At 40.2% G+C, this 20,070-nt stretch overlaps 2 protein-coding genes across 11 annotated transcripts in view; one reads left to right on the forward strand and one right to left on the reverse strand.

The window, feature by feature from the left end:
* The window catches only part of LOC117062375 (calmodulin-lysine N-methyltransferase-like), a 224,159-nt gene extending 204,897 nt beyond the window's left edge, over positions 1–19,262 (reverse strand). For all 4 annotated transcript variants that reach the window (XR_004428337.1, XM_033175838.1, XM_033175837.1 and 1 more), the window contains exons 1-2: positions 18,980–19,262; positions 7,238–7,410 (exon numbers count right to left, since the gene is read on the reverse strand). Coding sequence is in view for 3 of the 4 variants with exons in the window: in XM_033175838.1 (XP_033031729.1) it covers positions 7,238–7,410; positions 18,980–19,135 (329 nt within the window). In the remaining variant the exon portion in view is untranslated. The remainder of the gene's footprint in view (positions 1–7,237; positions 7,411–18,979) is intronic.
* Positions 19,263–19,278: 16 nt separating this feature from the next.
* The window catches only part of PREPL (prolyl endopeptidase like), a 54,256-nt gene continuing 53,464 nt past the window's right edge, over positions 19,279–20,070 (forward strand). For 2 of the 7 annotated variants that reach the window (XM_033175821.1, XM_033175822.1), the window contains exon 1: positions 19,342–19,762. The gene's annotated coding sequence lies outside the window, so the exon portion shown is untranslated. Of the gene's footprint in view, positions 19,763–20,070 lie in introns of all 7 variants that reach the window. The other 5 variants (XM_033175825.1, XM_033175827.1, XM_033175823.1 and 2 more) reach the window with 5 other exon arrangements.

The following is a 20,070-nucleotide window of genomic DNA, read 5'->3' on the forward strand; positions in this document are numbered from 1 at the left end:
AATAAAAAGAGACAGCTCAATTAAAAACAGATAAAGATAGCAGTGCAAAAGTCCCATTGGAAAGAAAATAAAAAATTAAAAAGAAAAAAAAACAAGCAAAGAACTTGAATAGGCATTTCTCAAAAAAAAAAAACAAATGGCCAATGAGCACATGAAAAGATGTTCAACATCATTAGACAATAGAGAAATGCATATCAAAACCACAGAGAGATATCACTTCATATCCACTATGAGGGTTATAATTTTTTTAAAAGAGAAGAAAAATTAACAAGTGCTTCACTGATAAGCATAGGGAGAAACTAAAACACTCATACATTCCTAGAATACAAAATCGTACAGCGCTATGAAAAATAGTTGGCTATTCCTCAAAAAGTTAAACATAGTTACCATATGACCCAGCAATTCCACTCCTAGGTACATACTCAAGAGAATTAAAAGCATATGTTCACACAAAAACTTGTACATGCATATTCACAGTGTTATTACTCATAATAGCCAAAAAGTAGAAACAATCCAAATGTTCATCAACTGATAAAAAAATAAACAAAATACATTAGCCATACAGTGGTATATTAGCTATAAAAAAGGAATGAGGCACTGATATGTGGTACAATATGGCTGAATCTTAAATTTAAAAATATTATGCTCAGTGAAAGAAGACAGACATAAAGGGACACATACTGTAGGATTCCATTTACCTAAAGTGTCCAGAACAGACGATACATAAAGTCAGAAAGTCAATTACTGTTGCCAGGGACTAGGGGAAGGAGGAGAATGGGGAGTTATAGCGAATGTATATGGGGTTTCTTTTCAGGGTAATGAAAAAGTTCTGGAATAGTGATGAAGGCCGTACAACATTGTAAATATACTTAAAACCACTGAATTTCATACTTTAAAATGATGAAAAGAGTAAATTTTGCTATGTAAATTGTACTGTGAGTAAAAGAAAATTGATCCAAAAATACAAAGTAAGCCAGAGAGTGGAATGCGTCATAAAAGGCTGCAGAAGAACAAAGAGGAGAGGTTTTCAGAAGGTTTGAAAAACTTAATTCTAGGCTGGGTACAGTGGCTCACGCCTGTAATCCCAGCACTTTGGGAGGCCGAGGCAGGTGGATCACAAGGTCAAGAGATTGAGACCATCCTGGCCAATATGGTGAAACCCCATCTCTACTAAAAATACAAAAATTAGCTGGGCATGGTGACGTGCACCTGTAGTCCCAGCTACTCAGGAGGCTGAGGCAAGAAAATTGCTTGAAGCCAGGAGGCGGAGGTTGCAGTGAGCCAAGATCACGCCACTGCACTCCAGCCTGGTGACAGAATGAGACTCTGTCTCAAAATAAACAAACAAATAAACTTAATTCTAGATGCTTTGGAGTTCTTTCAAAAATAAGTGGTTAAAAATTAAAAATTTTAAAAATAAATAGCTAAAGAGATGTTTTCCAGTCTTATATCTACGAGTTGTAGGAAATTAGTAGATGGTTTCTACATGTACTATACTGGAATTTGGAAAATGTTTAAGGGAACATTTCAATATACTGAAACAGTATATTTATATGTAAGCACACTATGTAAAAAAATTGTGATGAAATTTAAAACAAATTAGAAAACTAAGTTATAATAGCCCATATCTATGATTTAAGATCTATAAAAATGTGACACAATGGAATTCACAGTTTTCTGGAAAGTATGGATCATTTTACAGGTCCTAAAAAATGCTGTTTTATTACTAATGCTCACCTCTGTTGTTAAAATCACTACTAACATTAAAACTATGCTTTTAAATATAGATGCAGTATTCATATTTGTCTCAGATGCCAGCCTTGCCAAGCTCTATATAGGCACCTAGGTTATACCACACATACAAAAATAATATGCCACACATCTAATTCATAAGCAAACCATCTAATCACTAGTTTTTATTTACTGAACATTCACAAGCTACGTAACTAAAATAATGAGGTGAAGGTTTGGTCTTTTTCTTTCTCTAGAAATGGAAGGTATGATCCCAGTGTAGTGCATTTGTTATAATAGAAAGATGCAACACAGTCAAAGACAAAGTCATTCTTGACTTTTTGACCATTCTAAGTTCCCAGGACAAGCCAAAAGTCAAGAGTTCTAGCCTTCTAATTCAGCAATTACCATAGCAACAGCAGTCTTATTCAAACGAAGGAGGACAGTTCAGGCCTCTCAGCTTTTTCTATACCTAAGGCATGCATACACTTATAAATGAATAACTCGGGCACTTATATGGTTCCATATATAATGGAAGTAATTTAAAGCTTCCAGAATATGCAAACTCCTGCTGTGCTGAAATTAAGTTGGAATATGGGAGATAGGAACAATTTCTTGTGTCTACACAGCAAGCTTTATACAATAGATTATAGTTTATGAGACAGGGAAAAGGAAATTTTAATTAAAGAATTTTAGTATAAACATCTCCTGGTATCTCTTCGTTTATATACTTGCATCCATCTAATAACAAGAGCCTCTTCTACAAAGTTCTAAGAAATAAAGTACCAAACGCCAGGCATAGTGGCTCATGCCTGTAATCCCACCACTTTAGGAGGTCAGGGCAGGCAGATCCCTTGACCCCAGCAGTTTGAGACCAGCCTGGGCAACACAGCAAAACTCCATCTCTACAAAATATACAAAACTTAGCTGGGCATGGTGGCATGTAACTGTAGTCCTAGCTACTTGGGAGACTAAGGCAGAAGGATTGCTTGAGCCTGGGAGGTCAAGAGTTCAGTGAGCTATGATCATGCCACTGCACGCCAGCCTGGGCAATACAGTGAGAACATCTCAAAAAAGAGAAAGAAAGAAAGTACCAGAAAAGCAAGAATATTTTGTCAAGAAACAAAATCCAGGAGTCATACCATGGATTTTCATTTTAAAACTCTCAACACTTAATTTGAAACAAAGAGTCGACCATCCACAGGTAGACAAAGGCGACAACAAACCTTGGGAATTTTGTAACCTAACTTTTACATTGTTCAAACCTTAGTTTCAGATGAAAAGTCACTAAGGGAAAATTATTCCTTCATTTTAAGTATCATCATATAAGGCTAACAGAAAATAATGGTCAAAGTTTTTATTAAGGCCGCTGCTTATATAAACAAGATACAAGTAGGTATTTTGAATTCACAAATACCTAGGTATTAACCCTCTTGGGGGTATTCATTTCAACTCTAATAAAACTTTAAGGAGACAGAAATTAATGGGTAGCAATAGTTTAAGATAGACAAAACTAATAAGTATTGATAACAAGTACTGATCACCCTGTGTGTGTTATCTCAAGCTGTGGCAGGTGATCTCAGGCAGTAAGAACTGAGAAAGTGAAAATGGGGTTTACAATTATGATAACATCCCCAGTGTCTTTTTTTTGTTGTTGTTGTTTTTGAGACAGAGTCTCACTCTGTCACCCAGGCTGGAGTTCAGTGGCACAATCTCATCTGACTGCAACCTCCACTCCCAGGTTCAAGCAATTCTCATGTGTTAGCCACCGAGTAACTGAGATTACAGGCATGAACCATCATGCCTAGCTAATTTTTTTTGTACTTTTAGTAGAGACAGGGTTTCAGCAGGTTGGCCAGGCTGGTCTCGAACTCCTAGGCTCAAGTGATCCACCCTTCTCAGCCTCCCAAAAGTGCTGAAACTACAGGCATGAGCCACTGTGCCCAGCCCAACATCTCCAATGCTTAGCCCCTTAATAGAACCTGGAGTAGGCTGGGCATGGTGGCTCACACCTGTAATTCCAGCACTTTGGGAAGTCAAGGCAAGTGGATTACTTGATTTCAGGAGTTCAAAACCAGCCTGGCCAAGATAGTAAAACTCTCTCTCTACTAAAAATACAAAAAAATTAGCCAGGTGTGGTGGCACACATCTGTAATTCCAGCTACTCAGGAGGCTGAGGCAGGAGAGTCACTAGAACCCCGGAGGTAAAGGTTGCAGTGAGCTGAGAATGAGCCACTGCACTCCAGCCTGGGTGACAGGTTGAGACTCCTTCTAAAAGAAAAAAAAAACAAGAACCTGGAGCAGATCCACCATATATTATACATTGATAATCATTTCTCCAGTTAAAGATTACAATGGCCTTCTCAGTAGCCTCTGATGATTCTGTCTTGCTCTTTCTCACCCTGTGTATTTTCTAGTACCTTTGCCATCATCTGGGCATCCCCTTCTCCCAGAACTTTCAAGTACTTCCAGATCCAGTTTTTTTTTTAATCATTTCCAAAAATCACTCCTATCTCTAAACTTCTATTAAGTGTGAGTATTCCACTCATTTTAAACGTAGTTATGCACAGCCTGGTGAGAGTTCTTAGACTGGATAGCTAACTTTCCTCATTTAATTAATTGTATTATTTAACTTCTATCTATTTCAGCTCCTTGAGCATAGTATTGTATATTTATATTTCTTTCTGTTTATATATATATATATATATATACACATGGTGCTATTAAATATTTATTGGTTTGAATTTAACATTATTCATCACTTTTTTTCAATCATCATTACTGCTGATTAAATAAACATAAAAAATACAGAAGAAGATGACAGTACTCCACTTCATTTCAAAACTACTTCTAAACCACTGCTTTGGGCTATTGCAAGTAATATTAAAAAAAAAAAGAAACCTTGGCCAGGCATGGTGGCTCAAGCCTGTAATCCCTAAAGGGGTCTTGCTCTGTCACCCAAACTGGAGTGCAGCAGCATGATCATGGCTCACTGCAGCCTTGAAATCCTGGGCTCTAAGGATTCTCCTGCCTCAGCCTCCTCAGTACCTGGGACTACAAGCACATACCACCACTCCTGGCTGATTTTTAAAATTTTTTGTACAGACAGGGTCTCCCTATGTTGCCAAGGCTAATCTTGAACTCCTGGCCTCAATTGATCCTCTTGCTTCGGCCTCCCAAAGTACTGTTATTTTTGCACTAATGTAGACAGATACTAACTAGTTTGAAGAAAAAAAAAATCTTGGCAGCCAATGAAGCCAAAATTTTAGCTCAGTCACCATCTTTTTTCCAATTCAATGTCATATTTATATAGACATACATTTATTCTTTCAAAAATGAATATATCACAAGAAGATACATCACAAAGAACACTGCTGTTGGAGAGGAGTCCCAGTTTACTCTATAGCCTGGGCTCTAGATAGTACTACATGAGGATCATCTCCACAAGTGGATAACCATGACTTGTTTTGCAAGATCTCAAGAAGAGACTATTCCACATTCTCACTGGCTAATCCTTACCAGGGCCTCCAAGATGTCAGGAAATTATTCTTGCTACAATTTATACTTATTGTTTCTTTTCACCAGTGGATGTAGAAGATAAGTTTTAGAACTTTATACCTAAAGACCCCCTACTGGATCACTCTGTCCTTCCTTGTCTTTAATTTCCTTCTAACTGTTTGATCATTTCCATTCCTGCTTCACAAAGTTATTGTAAGGATCACTTGAAATGGAATATATCAAAGCACCTAGCTCTGTATCTGACACAGATTAAGCATATACCTTTCTTTCCTAACCAAGGACAAAGCTGATTATCTCCATCAAAATGCAAAGCAGGGCCGGGCGCGGTGGCTCATGCCTGTAATCCCAGAACTTTGGGAGGCCGAGGCGGGCAGATCATGAGGTCAGGAGATCAAGACCATCCTGGCTAACACGGTGAAACCGCATCTCTACTAAAAATACAAAAACAAAAATTAGTCGGGTGTGGTGTCGGTAGCCTGTAGTCCCAGCTACTCAGGAGGCTGAGGCAGGAGAACGGTGTGAACCTGGGAAGCAGAGCCTGCAGTGAGCCGAGATCGTGCCACTGCACTCCAGCCTGGGTGACAGAGAAAGACCCCGTTTAAAAAAAAAAAAAAGGCTAAGCAGTTGGGGCATCCTAATTAGAATCTTATAATGAATGTACAGGTACACCCAAAAATCTGTAAGTTTGTATCTTTTATTTGGCATTTTCTTTACTTTTATTTGATTTCTTTTTTTTTTTTTTTTTTTTTTTTTTGAGGCAGAGTGTTCCTGTGTCACCCAGGCTGGAGTGCAATGGCACAATCACAGCTCACAGCAGCCTCAACCTCCCAGGCACAGTCAATCTTCCCACCTCAGCCTCTGGAGTAGCTAAGACTATAGGCACATGCCACCACGTCTAGTTAATTTTTATATTTTTTTGTAAAGGTGGGGTTTTGCCATGTTGCCCAGGCTGGTCTTGAACACCCTAGGGTCAAGTGATCCATCCGCCTTGGCCTCCTAAAGTGCTGGGATTACAGGCATGAGCCACTGTGCCCAGTCGGCATTTTCAGTAAAATAATATTACAAAACCAGATTCTAATTGTTCTTTCCTGCCCATCCTAGTCAATTTTTATCCAAATCCCAAATTTTTAGCTATTATATCTTTTAAAACTTAGATATTCTAAACTAAAATAGCTTGAGAAACATATACTATAAATAGACATCCTTTGTGAAAATTTTTTTCTTAAAATTATTCCTAGCCTCACCTAAACCTTATTCAGTCACATTTCCACTTAAAATGTTTTTTGCTCTTCTTACAGTTACTGTAAATGTGCTCCTCCCTCCCTTTCAAAATGTGAAATCCTGTCAGAAAAGGCAGATTTTATAAAATCAAACACCTACAGTAATATTGCAACATGCTAGAATATAACTGTGAGAGAAAATGAATTCAGTGAAATGGTATCTCGTTCCTGCAGTCTGCAACTCTCTTGTCTCTTTCCTAATGATTTTTAAAGTCAGAACAGTCCATATGCTTCTTAGAATATCAGTGTTTTCACTTGAATTTTCTCCTTTAGTTTTAAGATTGATTCTATTCTGAAAGTAATAAAAATAAATAAATAGAAAAAATACCAAAGCTTGATTTTTCAGATTACTACTTGAAGGGTAGTTTGGAAAAATTCTGTTTTCACTTTCAGCCTTCTTTGCCTCAAAACAAACATGGCTTTTTGTCATAAACATATGCTATGACAGAATGTTTAAATGAACCCTTTGATTTGCAACCACCTTATCTTCAAATGACACTACATTCGTGAGGATTTTTTTCTTTAGTCTGACAATACAGCAAGACCCAGTTAAAATAGCAGGATTTCCTAAAACAAGTTGTAAAACCTAAGTTCTGATAAAGATTGTCTGTAAACTCAATGGAATAAATAATGAGATTCTTATTAGATTGTTTTTCTTATCCAAAAGAAATCTAGTTTTTACAAATCTTAACTAGAATAATGGTTACCTTATGGAGATACTGTATTCAGGACAGAAGATGCTTGTATATTGGACCCATGCACCAACCTCCTTTTCAGTTTCCCTTTCTTTGACTTCTGTTACTGAAAACAGATTAAATGATTCAAATCTTCTTACAGATACATGTCGCAGGCAATCATCCAGGTGTTTTTGCTTCAGAACCTTTGAAATAAAACCAAATATTGCAGTCATGTTCTATAAACACATAGTAAGTTAAGTGTTCAAAATGTTCAAAATTTAAGTGGTAAGGGGACTTTCCCTTCCAATAATGACAGATTCGATAATTCACATATATCTCTACTGAAGATAACTATAAAAGATGAACAAAATATTTTAAAACATTACTTGAAGACATCAGAGAGCAAAGATAGTGAAGATTTACAAGTCTGATATCTTTTTTTTTTTTTTTTGAGACAGGATCCTACTTTGTCACCCAGCCTCACTGTCACCCAGCCTGTCACCCAGCTGGATTCAGGCGATCCTCCTACCTCAGGCTCGCTAGCAGTTGGAACTACAAGTATGCACCACCACGCCTGGCTAATTTTTTAAATTTTTTGTACAGATGGGGTCTCCTTATATTACCCAGGCTGGATTCAAACTCCTGGGATCAAATGATCTCCAACGCTGGCCTCTCAAAGTGCTGGGATTACAGGTGTGAGCCACAGCACCTTGCCCGCAGTCTGATTATCTTTAAAAGGAGAAAACCTACAAAGGTTACTCTGACTTTTGCAACCACTTTTCTCCTGGGGATATTTGTCAATTCCAAAAGAAAGAATCGAGAAGATATGCTGCATCTTTAATAGCCTATGGAGCTAGGAGAGAAAAGTTGAATTTCAAAGCTTACCTAGGAATGGGGAGATATATTGAGTATGCAAGGTATGTATGTTTTAGCATAATGAATAATTTTGCTGGTGTTGTTGAAAGACAGATTTTAAAGTGTGGGAGATATCACCCAATAATAATGTTTGGATTTTATTTGGATCCTATTCCAAAATAATCAAATTATAAAGAAAAATTATGATAAAATGAGAAAAATTTGAAAACTGATCAGATCTTTCATGACATCAATTAATTATTTTGGGTTGATGTGGTATTGTGATTTTTTAATGTCATTTTTATAAGTTCATAATGAAACATTTAAAGAAAAAAATGATATGCGAGATTTGCTTCAAAATAATGGTGTGGGGGGCAATGGGAGAAGTGAGATTAAACACCATTGTTCATGAGTTAAAATTGCTAAAGCTTATCAGTACCTGAATGATTATTGTATTCTTCTCTCTAGTTTTTTTTTTTTTTGAGGCGGTGTCTCGCTCTGTCGCCCGGACTGGAGTGCAGTGGCCGGATCTCAGCTCACTGCAAGCTCCGCCTCCCGGGTTCACGCCATTCTCCTGCCTCAGCCTCCCGAGCAGCTGGGACTACAGGCGCCCGCCACCTCGCCCAGCTAGTTTTTTGTATTTTTAGTAGAGACGGGGTTTCACCGTGTTAGCCAGGATGGTCTCGATCTCCTGACCTCGTGATCCGCCCGTCTCGGCCTCCCAAAGTGCTGGGATTACAGGCTTGAGCCACCGCGCCCGGCCATTCTTCTCTCTAGTTTTATATATGTTTGACATTTCCCATGATAGAAAAATCTTAGATATAAAATAACTTCTGACTCATAAGCAAACAAAAGTAAATAGATATTTGAAAAGCCAAATATATTTGGAAACTAGGCAATGTACTTATAAATAACCTACGAACCAGAAAAATAACACACAATAAAAATTATAGGCCAGGTGCAGTGGCTCATGCCTGTAATCCCAACACTTGGGAAGACTGAGGCAGGAGGACTGCTTGAGGCCAGGAGTTCCAGACCAGCCTAAGCAACATGACAAGACCCCATATCTACAAAAAATAAAAATAGGCTGGGCACAGTGGCTCATGCCTGTAATCCCAGCACTCTGGGGAGGCCGAGGAGGGTAGATCAGCAGAGGTCAGAAGTTTGAGACCAGCCTGGCCAACATGGTGAAACCCCATCCTTACTAAAAATACAAAAATTAGCCAGGCGTGGTGGTGGGGGCCTGTAATCCCAGCTAACAGGGAGGCTGAGGCAGGAGAATCGCTTGAACCCAGGAGGCGGAGGTTGCAGTAAGCCAAGATTGTGCCATTGCACTCCAGCCTGGGTGACAACAGCGAGACTCTGTCTCAAAAAAATTTAAAAATAAAAATAATTAGCAGGATGTGGTGGTGTGTGCCTGTAGTCCTAACTACTCAAGAGGCTGAGGCAAGAGGATTGCTTGAGCTTAGGAGTTTGAGGCTGCAGTGAGCAATGATCAAGCCATTGCACTCCAAACTGGGTGACAGAGTGAGGCTCTATCCCTGAAAAAAAACAAATAAAATTATAAAGTAATTTTGAATTGAATAATAGAAATACATTTCAAAACATATGACATGCAGCTAAATCCAGGCTTAGAGAAAAAAATATGGAAAGGTCAAAAGTTAATAAGCATTCATTGCAAAAATTTGAAAAATAAGCAAATTAGATCCCTGAAAGAGTACAAGTTAATGAAATAGAAAACAAACATAGGAGAATCAATAGCACTAAAGGTTGTTTCCTTGAAAAGATTGATAAAATTGATAAATCCTTAATAAGACTAATAAGAAAAAAAGGAAGAAGTATCAATGTGATATAGGGAGATTACTATAATATAAATCCTGTAGACATTAAAAAATAATAATGAAGGGATATTTATGAAAACTAACTTTGAAAATTTAGATGAAATGGACAAATTTCTAGAAAAACACAACTAATAAAACTGACACAAGAAGAAATGGAAAATCCCAATAGTCTAAACTATTTCAAAAACTGAATTCATACATATAAAACTTACCACAAAGAATAATCCAGGCCCAGATTGCTCACAAGAAAATTATATGAAATGTCTGAGTAAGAATTAATGCAAGTCTTACTACATTCTTCATTAAATACTCAAACACCACTATGGGATAGATACCCATTACGTGAGAGAAAAAACTAGAACACAGGTCAGTTAAGTAATTCGCCCAACATCAGAGAGTTCACAAGAGGCAAACCCAAAGTTAAAATACAAGCTGCCTGACTACAGACCCTATACTCTTCATACCTCTGCTTGTAGAGAATATGATAAACTGGCATCACCTATCCATTCCAGCTTCCAAGATACCTTTCTATTTTATAGAGCTGGAAAGTTAGAAACTGTATTTCCCGGAATCCTTAGCAGCCAGAGTTTCAGGTGTGATTTTGGTTTAACTACTCAGATGCACTAACACTAACATGAGATTTGAAAGAAGGAAAGATGGTGTTAACTATAATTCACCAACTTGTGCTGGTTAGAATAGTTGTAGAGATACTTGGTTTTTCTGAAGCAGCTTTAACAGAGGTCCCAGTGTTGACTCTAATTTAATGGAGAGTGAGAGGAAGCACAAGTGGCATCACCTCTCCTGGTACAGATCTAGAAGCAAGGTATGCTTCTAGAATCTATAGTCATGGCACAGCAGCTTCCTGTTCATCAAAGATCACAGCTAAAGTGATGTAATCCTGGAGACAGCTTCAGGTTCTTCATTGTGGTAGAGGCAGTATTTCTCTCGGCTGGCCAATTTCAGCTTTATACTGTGCTGGGACTCTGCTGTTCTGGGATTCATTCTTAGACTGTTTCTCCAATGATTTTGTAAGCACTTAATTCACTATGCTAAACCCCCTTCTGCTTAAAGTAGCTAGAGTGGTTTCTATTTTCTAAAAAGGAACCCTTATTCCAACAATGCATAATTCTTATGTGTAGAAGGGCAAACTGAGATCAAAACAATCAAGAAAATATATCAGTATGAATATATCTCATAGCAAAAATATGTTTAAATTTTATATACAATGTAGAAGTTTTAGAAGGTTAGTTTTTTTTGTTTTTTTTTTAGACGGAGTCTCGCTCTATCGCCCAGGCTGGAGTGCAGTGGCCGGATCTCAGCTCACTGCAAGCTCCGCCTCCCGGGTTCACGCCATTCTCCTGCCTCAGCCTCCCGAGTAGCTGGGACTACAGGCGCCCGCCACCTTGCCCGGCTAGTTTTTTATATTTTTAGTAGAGACGGGGTTTCACCGTGTTAGCCAGGATGGTCTCGATCTCCTGACCTCGTGATCCGCCCTTCTCGGCCTCCCAAAGTGCTGGGACTACAGGCTTGAGCCACCACGCCCGGCCAGAAGGTTAGTTTTTTAAATGGAGGATCAGAAAAGGTAGCCTCTCTTTGAAGGTTTTATTTGTTTTTAATTGTTTAAAAGCCTTAATCAAAAGCAGGGTCCTAGCCAGGCATGGTGGCTCATGCTTGTAATCCCAGCACTTTCAGAGGCAAAGATGGGTAGATCGCTGGAGGCCAGGAGCTCAATACCAGCCTGGCCAACATGGTGAAACCCCATCTCTACTAAAAATGCAAAAATTAGGCAGTGCATGGCATGCACCTGTAATCCCAGGTTCTTGGGAGGCTGAGGCACGACAATTGTTTGAGCCTGGGAGGCAGAAGGCACAGGAGGCATGAGAATTGTTTGAGCCAGATTGCACTACTGCACTCCAGCCTGGGCAACAGAGCAAGATTCTGTTTAAAAATAATAATAATAATAATACAGGGTCTTATTATTGTCTGTCAACTATGGGCAACAGGAAGAAAAACAAACCACTCAACAGAGTTTACTCTTAGGAAAAAACAAAATATTAAATTTTTAAAAATATAAAATGTAGATATTATGAATTGTCTTCAATCTTGCCCAATTAAACTCCAAACAGTAAATACCTTTTTATAGTCTAAATTACTCTGATGTCAAGGTAATGGCACCAAGGTACTCTGATGTCAAGGTAATGGCACCATAAACCACTAATGTAAAAAATAATTTAAGTTACCACATGTATAATACTGAAAGGGGCTTTCATAGTTTAGTATGATCTGCATGATCTACGTGATCTACAATATGACAACAAGCTAATATTCAATGAAAGTAACAGGCAACATATTTAGAACAAGTAAGACATTTATATAATCCATGTTAGGTAAAAGTAATTACAATAGGAGATCAAGTCAAATTACTTTTGATGTTTCTTTAAAAAGAAGATACAGTTATTTTAAGGCCATCAATAATATTTGTAGTTTTATGAACTGAGAGGATACTCAAATCTCCCATCAAGTTAACCTAAAGGTAGATTATAACCTTATCATCTACAACTTTTAGAAGACCTCCTTCAAATACCCATGTTATATAATTAAATAATATTCAAATGAAATTATCTGGGGTGAAGGAATTAGTCAAGGCATTTTCTCAATCTGCTAAGTAAGTCAATAAGCCATTTAGTCAAATATCAATGCTATGCCAAGTAAGTTCATGTCAAAAGATTAAGTATCAGAAGAAAAAAAAAAAGACATCAAGTCCTAAGGTCCCTAAACCCATTAGGTAAACAATGTATAAAACTGAACACAATGGAAGTCGAAAACCCATTTATTAACCTGAAATGTTTGTTTACTTCAGAACTAACTAAACTGATCATAACTATACGGAAACACTTATGAAGAGCAGATGTAGCAGTTGGATAGAGGAGTAAGGCTAAACACAAAAGTACTGGTTGAAAAACTTTTAGAAGAGTAGCTAGATGCCCTGATTACATCATCAACACCAGGCAACTACACTTCCCCACAATGGAACTTTCATAGGTCCATTTCTAGAGAAGATGAGTGACAGTTCTGATCTTAAACATCAAGTACAGCTTAAAGTAGTATAACAGGCTCTTCATTCTGATCAATATCCCTTTCCTTTACTTAGCTTCTAGATAATAGGCAGCGAGTCATATCTGCCAGAGAGGAGATTGCAATATAGAATGAGTACCCCTTATTCAAAATGGAACCAGAAGTGTTTTGGATTTTGAATTTGTTCAGATTTTGGATTTGTTTGGATTTGGGAATATTTGCAAAACATAAAGAGAAGGCTTGGGATGGGACCCAAGTCTAAACATGAAATTCATTTATTTTTCATATATACTTATACACATGGCCTGAAGGCAATTTTATATAATTTTTAAAATAATTTTATGCACAAAACAAAGTTTTGATTGTATTTTAATTGCAACTCGTCACATGAAGTCAAGCATGGAATTTTCCATTCGTGGCAACATGTTGGCTCTCAAAAAGTTTCAGATATTGGAGCATTTAAGATCTTGAATTTTTGGATTAGGGATGCTTAACATGGTTTCCTTTCTGGGATACTGGAACGAGAAAAAAAAGAACTGTAGATACTGACATTTGGGATCCCCCCAATAAAAACGGCCAATTCCAGTTACCCTCCAGTTAGGAGGACAGCAAACAGAACTCTGAATCCCTATATATATATGAATCTATGCTAAGGGATGCAAGTAAAAACCAGAAAACCTTATCCTTTATATGCAGAAGCTATATTGTTTCCCATTTTTAAGACACAGCAACAGGCCAGGCATGGTGGTCACACCTGTAATCCCAGCACTTTGGGAGGCTGAGGTGGGCAGAATGCTTAAGCTCAGGAGTTCAAGACCAGCCTGGGCAACATGGCAAAACCCCATCCCTGCTAAAAAAAAATACAAAAATTAGCCAGGCGTGGTGGTGTGCACCTGTAGTCCCAGCTACTCGGAAGACTAAGGCACAAGAATCGTTTGAACCCAGGACATGGAAGTTGCAGTGAGCTGGGATCACACCACTGCACTTCAGCCTGGGTGATGAAGTGAGACTCTGTCTCAAATAATAATAATAATAATAATAATAATAGCTACTATTTATAGTGAGTCTATGACGTGGCAGATTCCAAGCTAAGCATTTTACAAATATTATGTCAAATACTCAAAACAACCCTCCAAAGTATGTGTTATTGCTCCCATTAGGTGAAGAGAAAACTGAGGTTAGAAAAGTAAAAAGTTGTCCAAATTCTGACAACTTACAGAAGACTTACATCACACCTATTACCAAAAGGATTTAAGATGGCTTAAAGAGATGAACAATACAACAAGATACCATTTGTGAAAAGTGGATGAGAAAGAAAAAAAGAAAGCAAAAGTAAGGATATAAAACAAAGTCAAGAATAAAGGTGAAACAAAAATACATTCCATAACAATCTAAATACTTGATATAAATCAGTGAAGAGCACACAGCAAGTGGTAGACCTAGGACTGGATCAAGATTTAGATGCATCTGATGCCAGTGTCAAGTTGTATGTTTGCCAAGTTAACTGTGCTTTTTCACAAACCTTTTTATTCTACTTGTTCTTCAAAATAACAAATTAAATTTGTCATCAATTAAATATTTAAATTGTCATTAAATAACAAATTAAATTTGTCATCAATTAAATATTTAACTTGTCATTAATTAAATATTACAAAACTAATAACATAGAGCTAAAAGGGAGTTGTCGCTACCCTAAAAGCCAAGTTGAATGTTTTAGAAAGATAAAGGTAAGTTGCTTAAAAGTTTACTATCAATTTAGGTGTTGGAAGCCAACTATAAACATTTGAAGAATTATAAATATCTAGAAAGATTTGATACTCAGAAAATAACTTCACTTGGAATACGTATTGTTATTACAATTCACCTCTTAACCAACTTTTTCAATTGGCCAATCCAGGTAAAAGCATCCTGCTTTGATATAAATTGTACTGTGAAATATTCCATAATCAGATTCTTCAGCCAGGTAGTCACACCTCTAGGCAAGATTTTTCATTCGGTAGGTGGTTTGTAAATAAATACATGTTTAACAGTCATTGCTACTCTTCCATCTGCCCTACGTCACCTCCTTTTAGGAACTGCCCCTCCCTTACTCTATGTAATTCTAGTGAGGTTGTTACCTTACCTGCCACAGGGTGGGCTGATGACCCAGGTTAGCCAAAGTGCCCCATTCTGGACACAGCAATTGGTCCAACCTTGGCCTATCAGAGTCCTTTGGAGGAAATGATTTGGATGTTGGGGAAAAGAGTTATTTCTTCTGGATTACTAGCTGGATGGATATGAAAGCCTGGAGTTGCCAGTGGCCATCTTTGTCAACATGTAATGAGACTCAGCAAAGAGGAAAATAGAACAATATCCATAACCTCTACTGATATTGATTAATAAACTTCCAGACCTCATCTAATTTAAGTACTCGCTTGACTCAAATGTTGGCAATTTATCATGTAACCTGGAACCAAATGATGCACTAGGTCAACCAGGTTTTCTCTCAAAACCTTTGTTTTGTTCATTACAAAACACAGAAAATACTAAACAGTTAACATAAAGTAAAAGGCCATGAGACAGCACTTGAGCTCTATAGGCTAATGGAAAGACAGAATTGTAAAAGAAAAAACAAGCGAATAGAACAGATGTTCTGCAGATGTCCCACGAGAGAGAAAAGGAGTCACGTATCTCTAGCACTGCTTAGATCTCTTATAGTTTTCCAGTACTAGATGCATATAAGTAGGAATGGTTCATTCATTTGAAATACATTTACTAAAAGCTTGTAAATGTTTAATATATGTGATCGATTAAATTATAATAGAAAAAAATTCACTTCCTCTTTTTCACCTCCAAGGAAGGAGTTGTATTTCCCTGACCCTTGACTTTGGCCTTTGCCAAATATCTTACTTTGGCCAATTGGAAGTAAACACATGATGTGAGCAGGGGTTTAAAATGTGTTTCTGTGGTTGGGCTTGCTCTTATACCTTTACTATCACCATGAGGACTTTAGCCCACTAGTCCAAAGATTAGAGACATATGGACCACATGTGCATCATAGAGATACCCAGGTGACTACAGCCTATGTCAGTCAGCTCCCAGGTGGTCCCCACATGCACCAACAAAATAAATATTAACTGTTGTATGCCACTGTGATGTTGTGGTTCTTACTGAGCAATACCTTACTGATAAAATACACTAAGGACTAGGTGCTATGCGCCATTTAAAGACTGACCTTACTCTCAGGCTTTCCACAGACACTTAACAACATCTACTAAAAACCAATTAACCAGGTCCTGTGCTAGATGCAGAGGATATAAACTAATAAAACATCACCTTTTCCCAGGGAGAATGCCCGTTCTAGTAAGAAAGAGAGATACTGATCACATGATCATAAAATAATATAAGGGGCTCACTGGTAGAGTGGGCTGAGGGTTTAACTTAGCCCAGAGGCAGTAGGGGTGGTTTCACAGAATAGTTTGAAATGGAAGTGTGAAGAATGAACAATCATTCACCAAGTAGAGAAGATAAAAAGACTCTAAGCAGGCAGATGTATATACCATAAGTTTCAATGTCAGAACGTGTAGGGAGTTCATGTAACAGCCACAGCTGAAACTTGTCACTGTTCTCATTTAGACCACAATTTATAATGAACGTAAATGCTGTAGCTTTTACTATACTAAGAATCACTGAAAGCCAGGCATCATGGCACACCCCTGTAATCCCAACTACTCAGGAGGCTGAGGTGGGAGGATTGCTTGAGTCCAGGAGTTACCTGCCTGGGCAACAAGTAAGACCCTAGCTCATTTAAAAAAAAAAAAAAAAAAAGAAGTGGGGGGGCGGTGAGCGCGGCAGGCACAGTGGCTCAGGCCTGTAATCCCAGCTCTTTGGGAGGCAAGGCAGGTGAATTACCTGAAGTCAAGAGTTTGAGACCAGCCTGGCCAAAATGGTGAAACTCCGTCTCTACTAAAAATACAAAAATTAGCCGGGTGTGATGGCGAGCGCCTGTAATCCCAGCTACTCGGGAGGCTGAGTAAGGGAGAATTGCTTGAACCAGGGAGGCAGAGGCTGCAGTGAGTCAACATTGTACCACTGCACTCCCGCCTGGACGACATAGTAAGACTCTGTATCAAAAAAACAAAAAACGGCCGGGCGCGGTGGCTCAAGCCTGTAATCCCAGCACTTTGGGAGGCCGAGGCGGGCGGATCATGAGGTCAGGAGATCGAGACCATCCTGGCTAACACTGTGAAACCCCGTCTCTACTAAAAAATACAAAAAAAAACTAGCCGGGCGAGGTGGCGGGCGCCTGTAGTCCCAGCTACTCGGAGGCTGAGGCAGGAGAATGGCGTGAACCCGGGAGGCGGAGCTTGCAGTGAGCTGAGATCCGGCCACTGCACTCCAGCCTGGGCGACAGAGCGAGACTCCGTCTCAAAAAAAAAAAAAACAAAAAAACAAAAAACAAAAAAACGGGAGGGGGCCGGGCACGGTGGCTCACGCCTGTAATCCCAGCACTTTGGGAAGCGGAGGTGGGTGGATCACCTGAGGTCGGAAGTTCGAGACCAGCCTGACCAACATGGAGAAACCCTGTCTCTACTTAAAAAAAAAAAAAAAAAAAATGAGCCAGGTGTGGTGGTGCATGCCTGTAATCCTAGCTGCTGGGATGCCTGTAATCCCAGCTGAAGAAGGAGAATCATTTGAACCCGGGAGGCGAAGGTTGCGGTGAGCGGAGATCGCAGCCATTGCACTCCAGCCTGCGCAACAAGAGGGAAACTCCATCTCAAAAAAAAAGCGGGATGGGGGGCTGCGAGGAGGAGGGTTGAGTCCAAGATCTCATTTCAGTGGTCACTATTTAAAAAAAAAAAAAAATCATATGTTTACTTTATTATAGGTACTTCCTGTGATGATCTGTGAGGACATGCATTTTCTTATCCTGTAATACCATTTGTAACAATAGCAAAACCAGATCATTACTGGTCTGGAAAGACTGTCAATGCATCAGCAAATAAATTTTAATTAACTCTGATGATCTACTTAACTCATAACTCCAAAAGCACTAAAAGACTACTGTATGAAAAGGTGACTCAAGGTAACTGCAAACAAAGTGACCCTCAAAATACTAAAAGCACAATCTCAAGTGACAATAGCTGGGAAACTCTTCCAAACACAACTGTCAGAAATGGAAAAATGTCCTCCTGAGTAAAGCTTTAGGCAGAAAACTTCAGGCAGAGGCGTAACACTGGTATGTAAAAACAATAACCAGACTTAACTTCAAGAAGTGAGGGAAGAATGTGAGTGATCATAAATCAGAACTTCCGTCAAGCTTGCACGAGTGAAGTTCTAAATAACAGCAGAAACTTGGAAGTACCAGAAGATACCATCATTCAACAAACGAACACACTTTGACTAAACCACTTTGGACAGGGAGAATCTCGCTGATCACTTCAAACTACAAGATAATCATTGAACTTTGAGACCTCGGTGGGAGAGGAGGTCAGCTCTTCCTACTCCTTGCACGCTCCGCTTTACGGAAGATGATGAGGGAACGCGTGCCGCATCTCAGTCCTGGCACAGTCAACCACGCTGGGCAAAAGACGGGGCCAGAGGGTGCAGAAGAACATCGGTAACTAGAACCAGGCTGGGAGTTAAGCTAGAAGAAACCTGGGGAAGGAGGCAAAACAGAAGCAGGAAAAGAGCAGTGGGGAGCAGCGGGCGCACCAGAGACTGGCGGGAAGGGGAAAAGTCTCCCAGACGCACAAAAATGTATAGAAGGGGTTCCTCTACTTCGATCTGAGTTTCCCAGGAGCTCAGCCTTGGCTGTCTTCCTCCTCATCCAACCCCACCTATTCCTCCTCTTGGATGGGACACTTAGGTGAAGCGAGGGGGAGCTTCGCAGGTGGCTCCCGGCAAACTGAGAAGGGACTCCCAGAGCTGCCAAGAGGAAAGAGCTGCGAACCGTCGCTCCCCCGGTACGTGAGAGGGGAGTGACCAGAGGCAAAGGTGAGGCGAGCAGGTTCTCCCCTACCTGCCGCAGGAGCTTCCACCGGGCGGCTCCCAGGGGCGCCGAGACTACGGGCCCCCGAGTGGTGCAGCCAACTGCCGGACCGCCGCCCGCTGCTCGCGCAGTCTCACCAGCCCCAGCGTCCGCGACTCGCGACTCCATCTCACTGGAGCCTTCCATACCCGGAGGTGCCGCCACCGCAGCTCGTCTCCTGCCAGGACCTGCCAACTTCTTCCCTGTCAGGACCTGTGACGCCCGCCACCCCCCTCCCGCCCCGCCCCCAGCCCAACGACCCAGGCATGCGCGCCCTCCCCGAATTCCGCATTTCCGGTACTCGCATCTCCTTGGCAACCAGGGCCGCGCTGTCACGTCATTGCACCATTTTGCTGGTAGCCATCTTGAGTGAGGGCGGACCAGAGAGGGTTAGAGAAATGTGGCAGGGCTACTGGAACGCTGTCCCTCATTGTTTTAGTCTTCTCTGCTTCATCTCGAGCTCAGAAGACTAGCAAATAACGAAGAGTCTTATATATTTTGAGACTAAAGAACCCAGGAACCCAAGAAGAATCCTTGACCACAACAAAGATGGCGAAATCTGCCTGTTCCTCGTGGTAGATTGAGGTTACGTAGCTCGGCGTGCTGCAAACCAGCTCTAGGCGGCTCTGGGTAGGTTGTCGTTCTGTGGGCTGCGGAACGCAGACTTCGGCTGGACGTGCCTGCGGTGACACCTGCTCCTCTCTGAGAGCTTCAGGTTCTCCGGCCTGCCTTCACTGGTTTCTGTCCAGAGCCGGACTGATTCTCTCAATTTGCGTATGTATGGGGAGTGTGCTGGTCTCTTCCCTTCTCGAACCCTTCCTCCCCACACCCAGCCACCCACCCCTCAGTCCCCAGGTCCTCGCTTTTTGACTCATGGCCCAGCACTGCGTGCGTGTCACCTGGTCCCTCTCCCTGTTGCATTCAGATCACCTCATCCCTGGGGTGGAGAGTTGCATGGGGAAAACGAATAGGTTCTCCCGAGAACACCCGTTTATCTACCCCACCCCCATCCTAGCCTTGCATACTGTCTTCTCCTTGAGGATGAAGGATGGATAAAGGCTGTGGGGACGTGGTGGTGTAGG

This window comes from Trachypithecus francoisi, unplaced genomic scaffold (genome assembly GCF_009764315.1).
Source record: "Trachypithecus francoisi isolate TF-2019V2 unplaced genomic scaffold, Tfra_2.0 Lachesis_group17, whole genome shotgun sequence".
Taxonomy (NCBI): Eukaryota; Metazoa; Chordata; class Mammalia; order Primates; family Cercopithecidae; genus Trachypithecus; species Trachypithecus francoisi.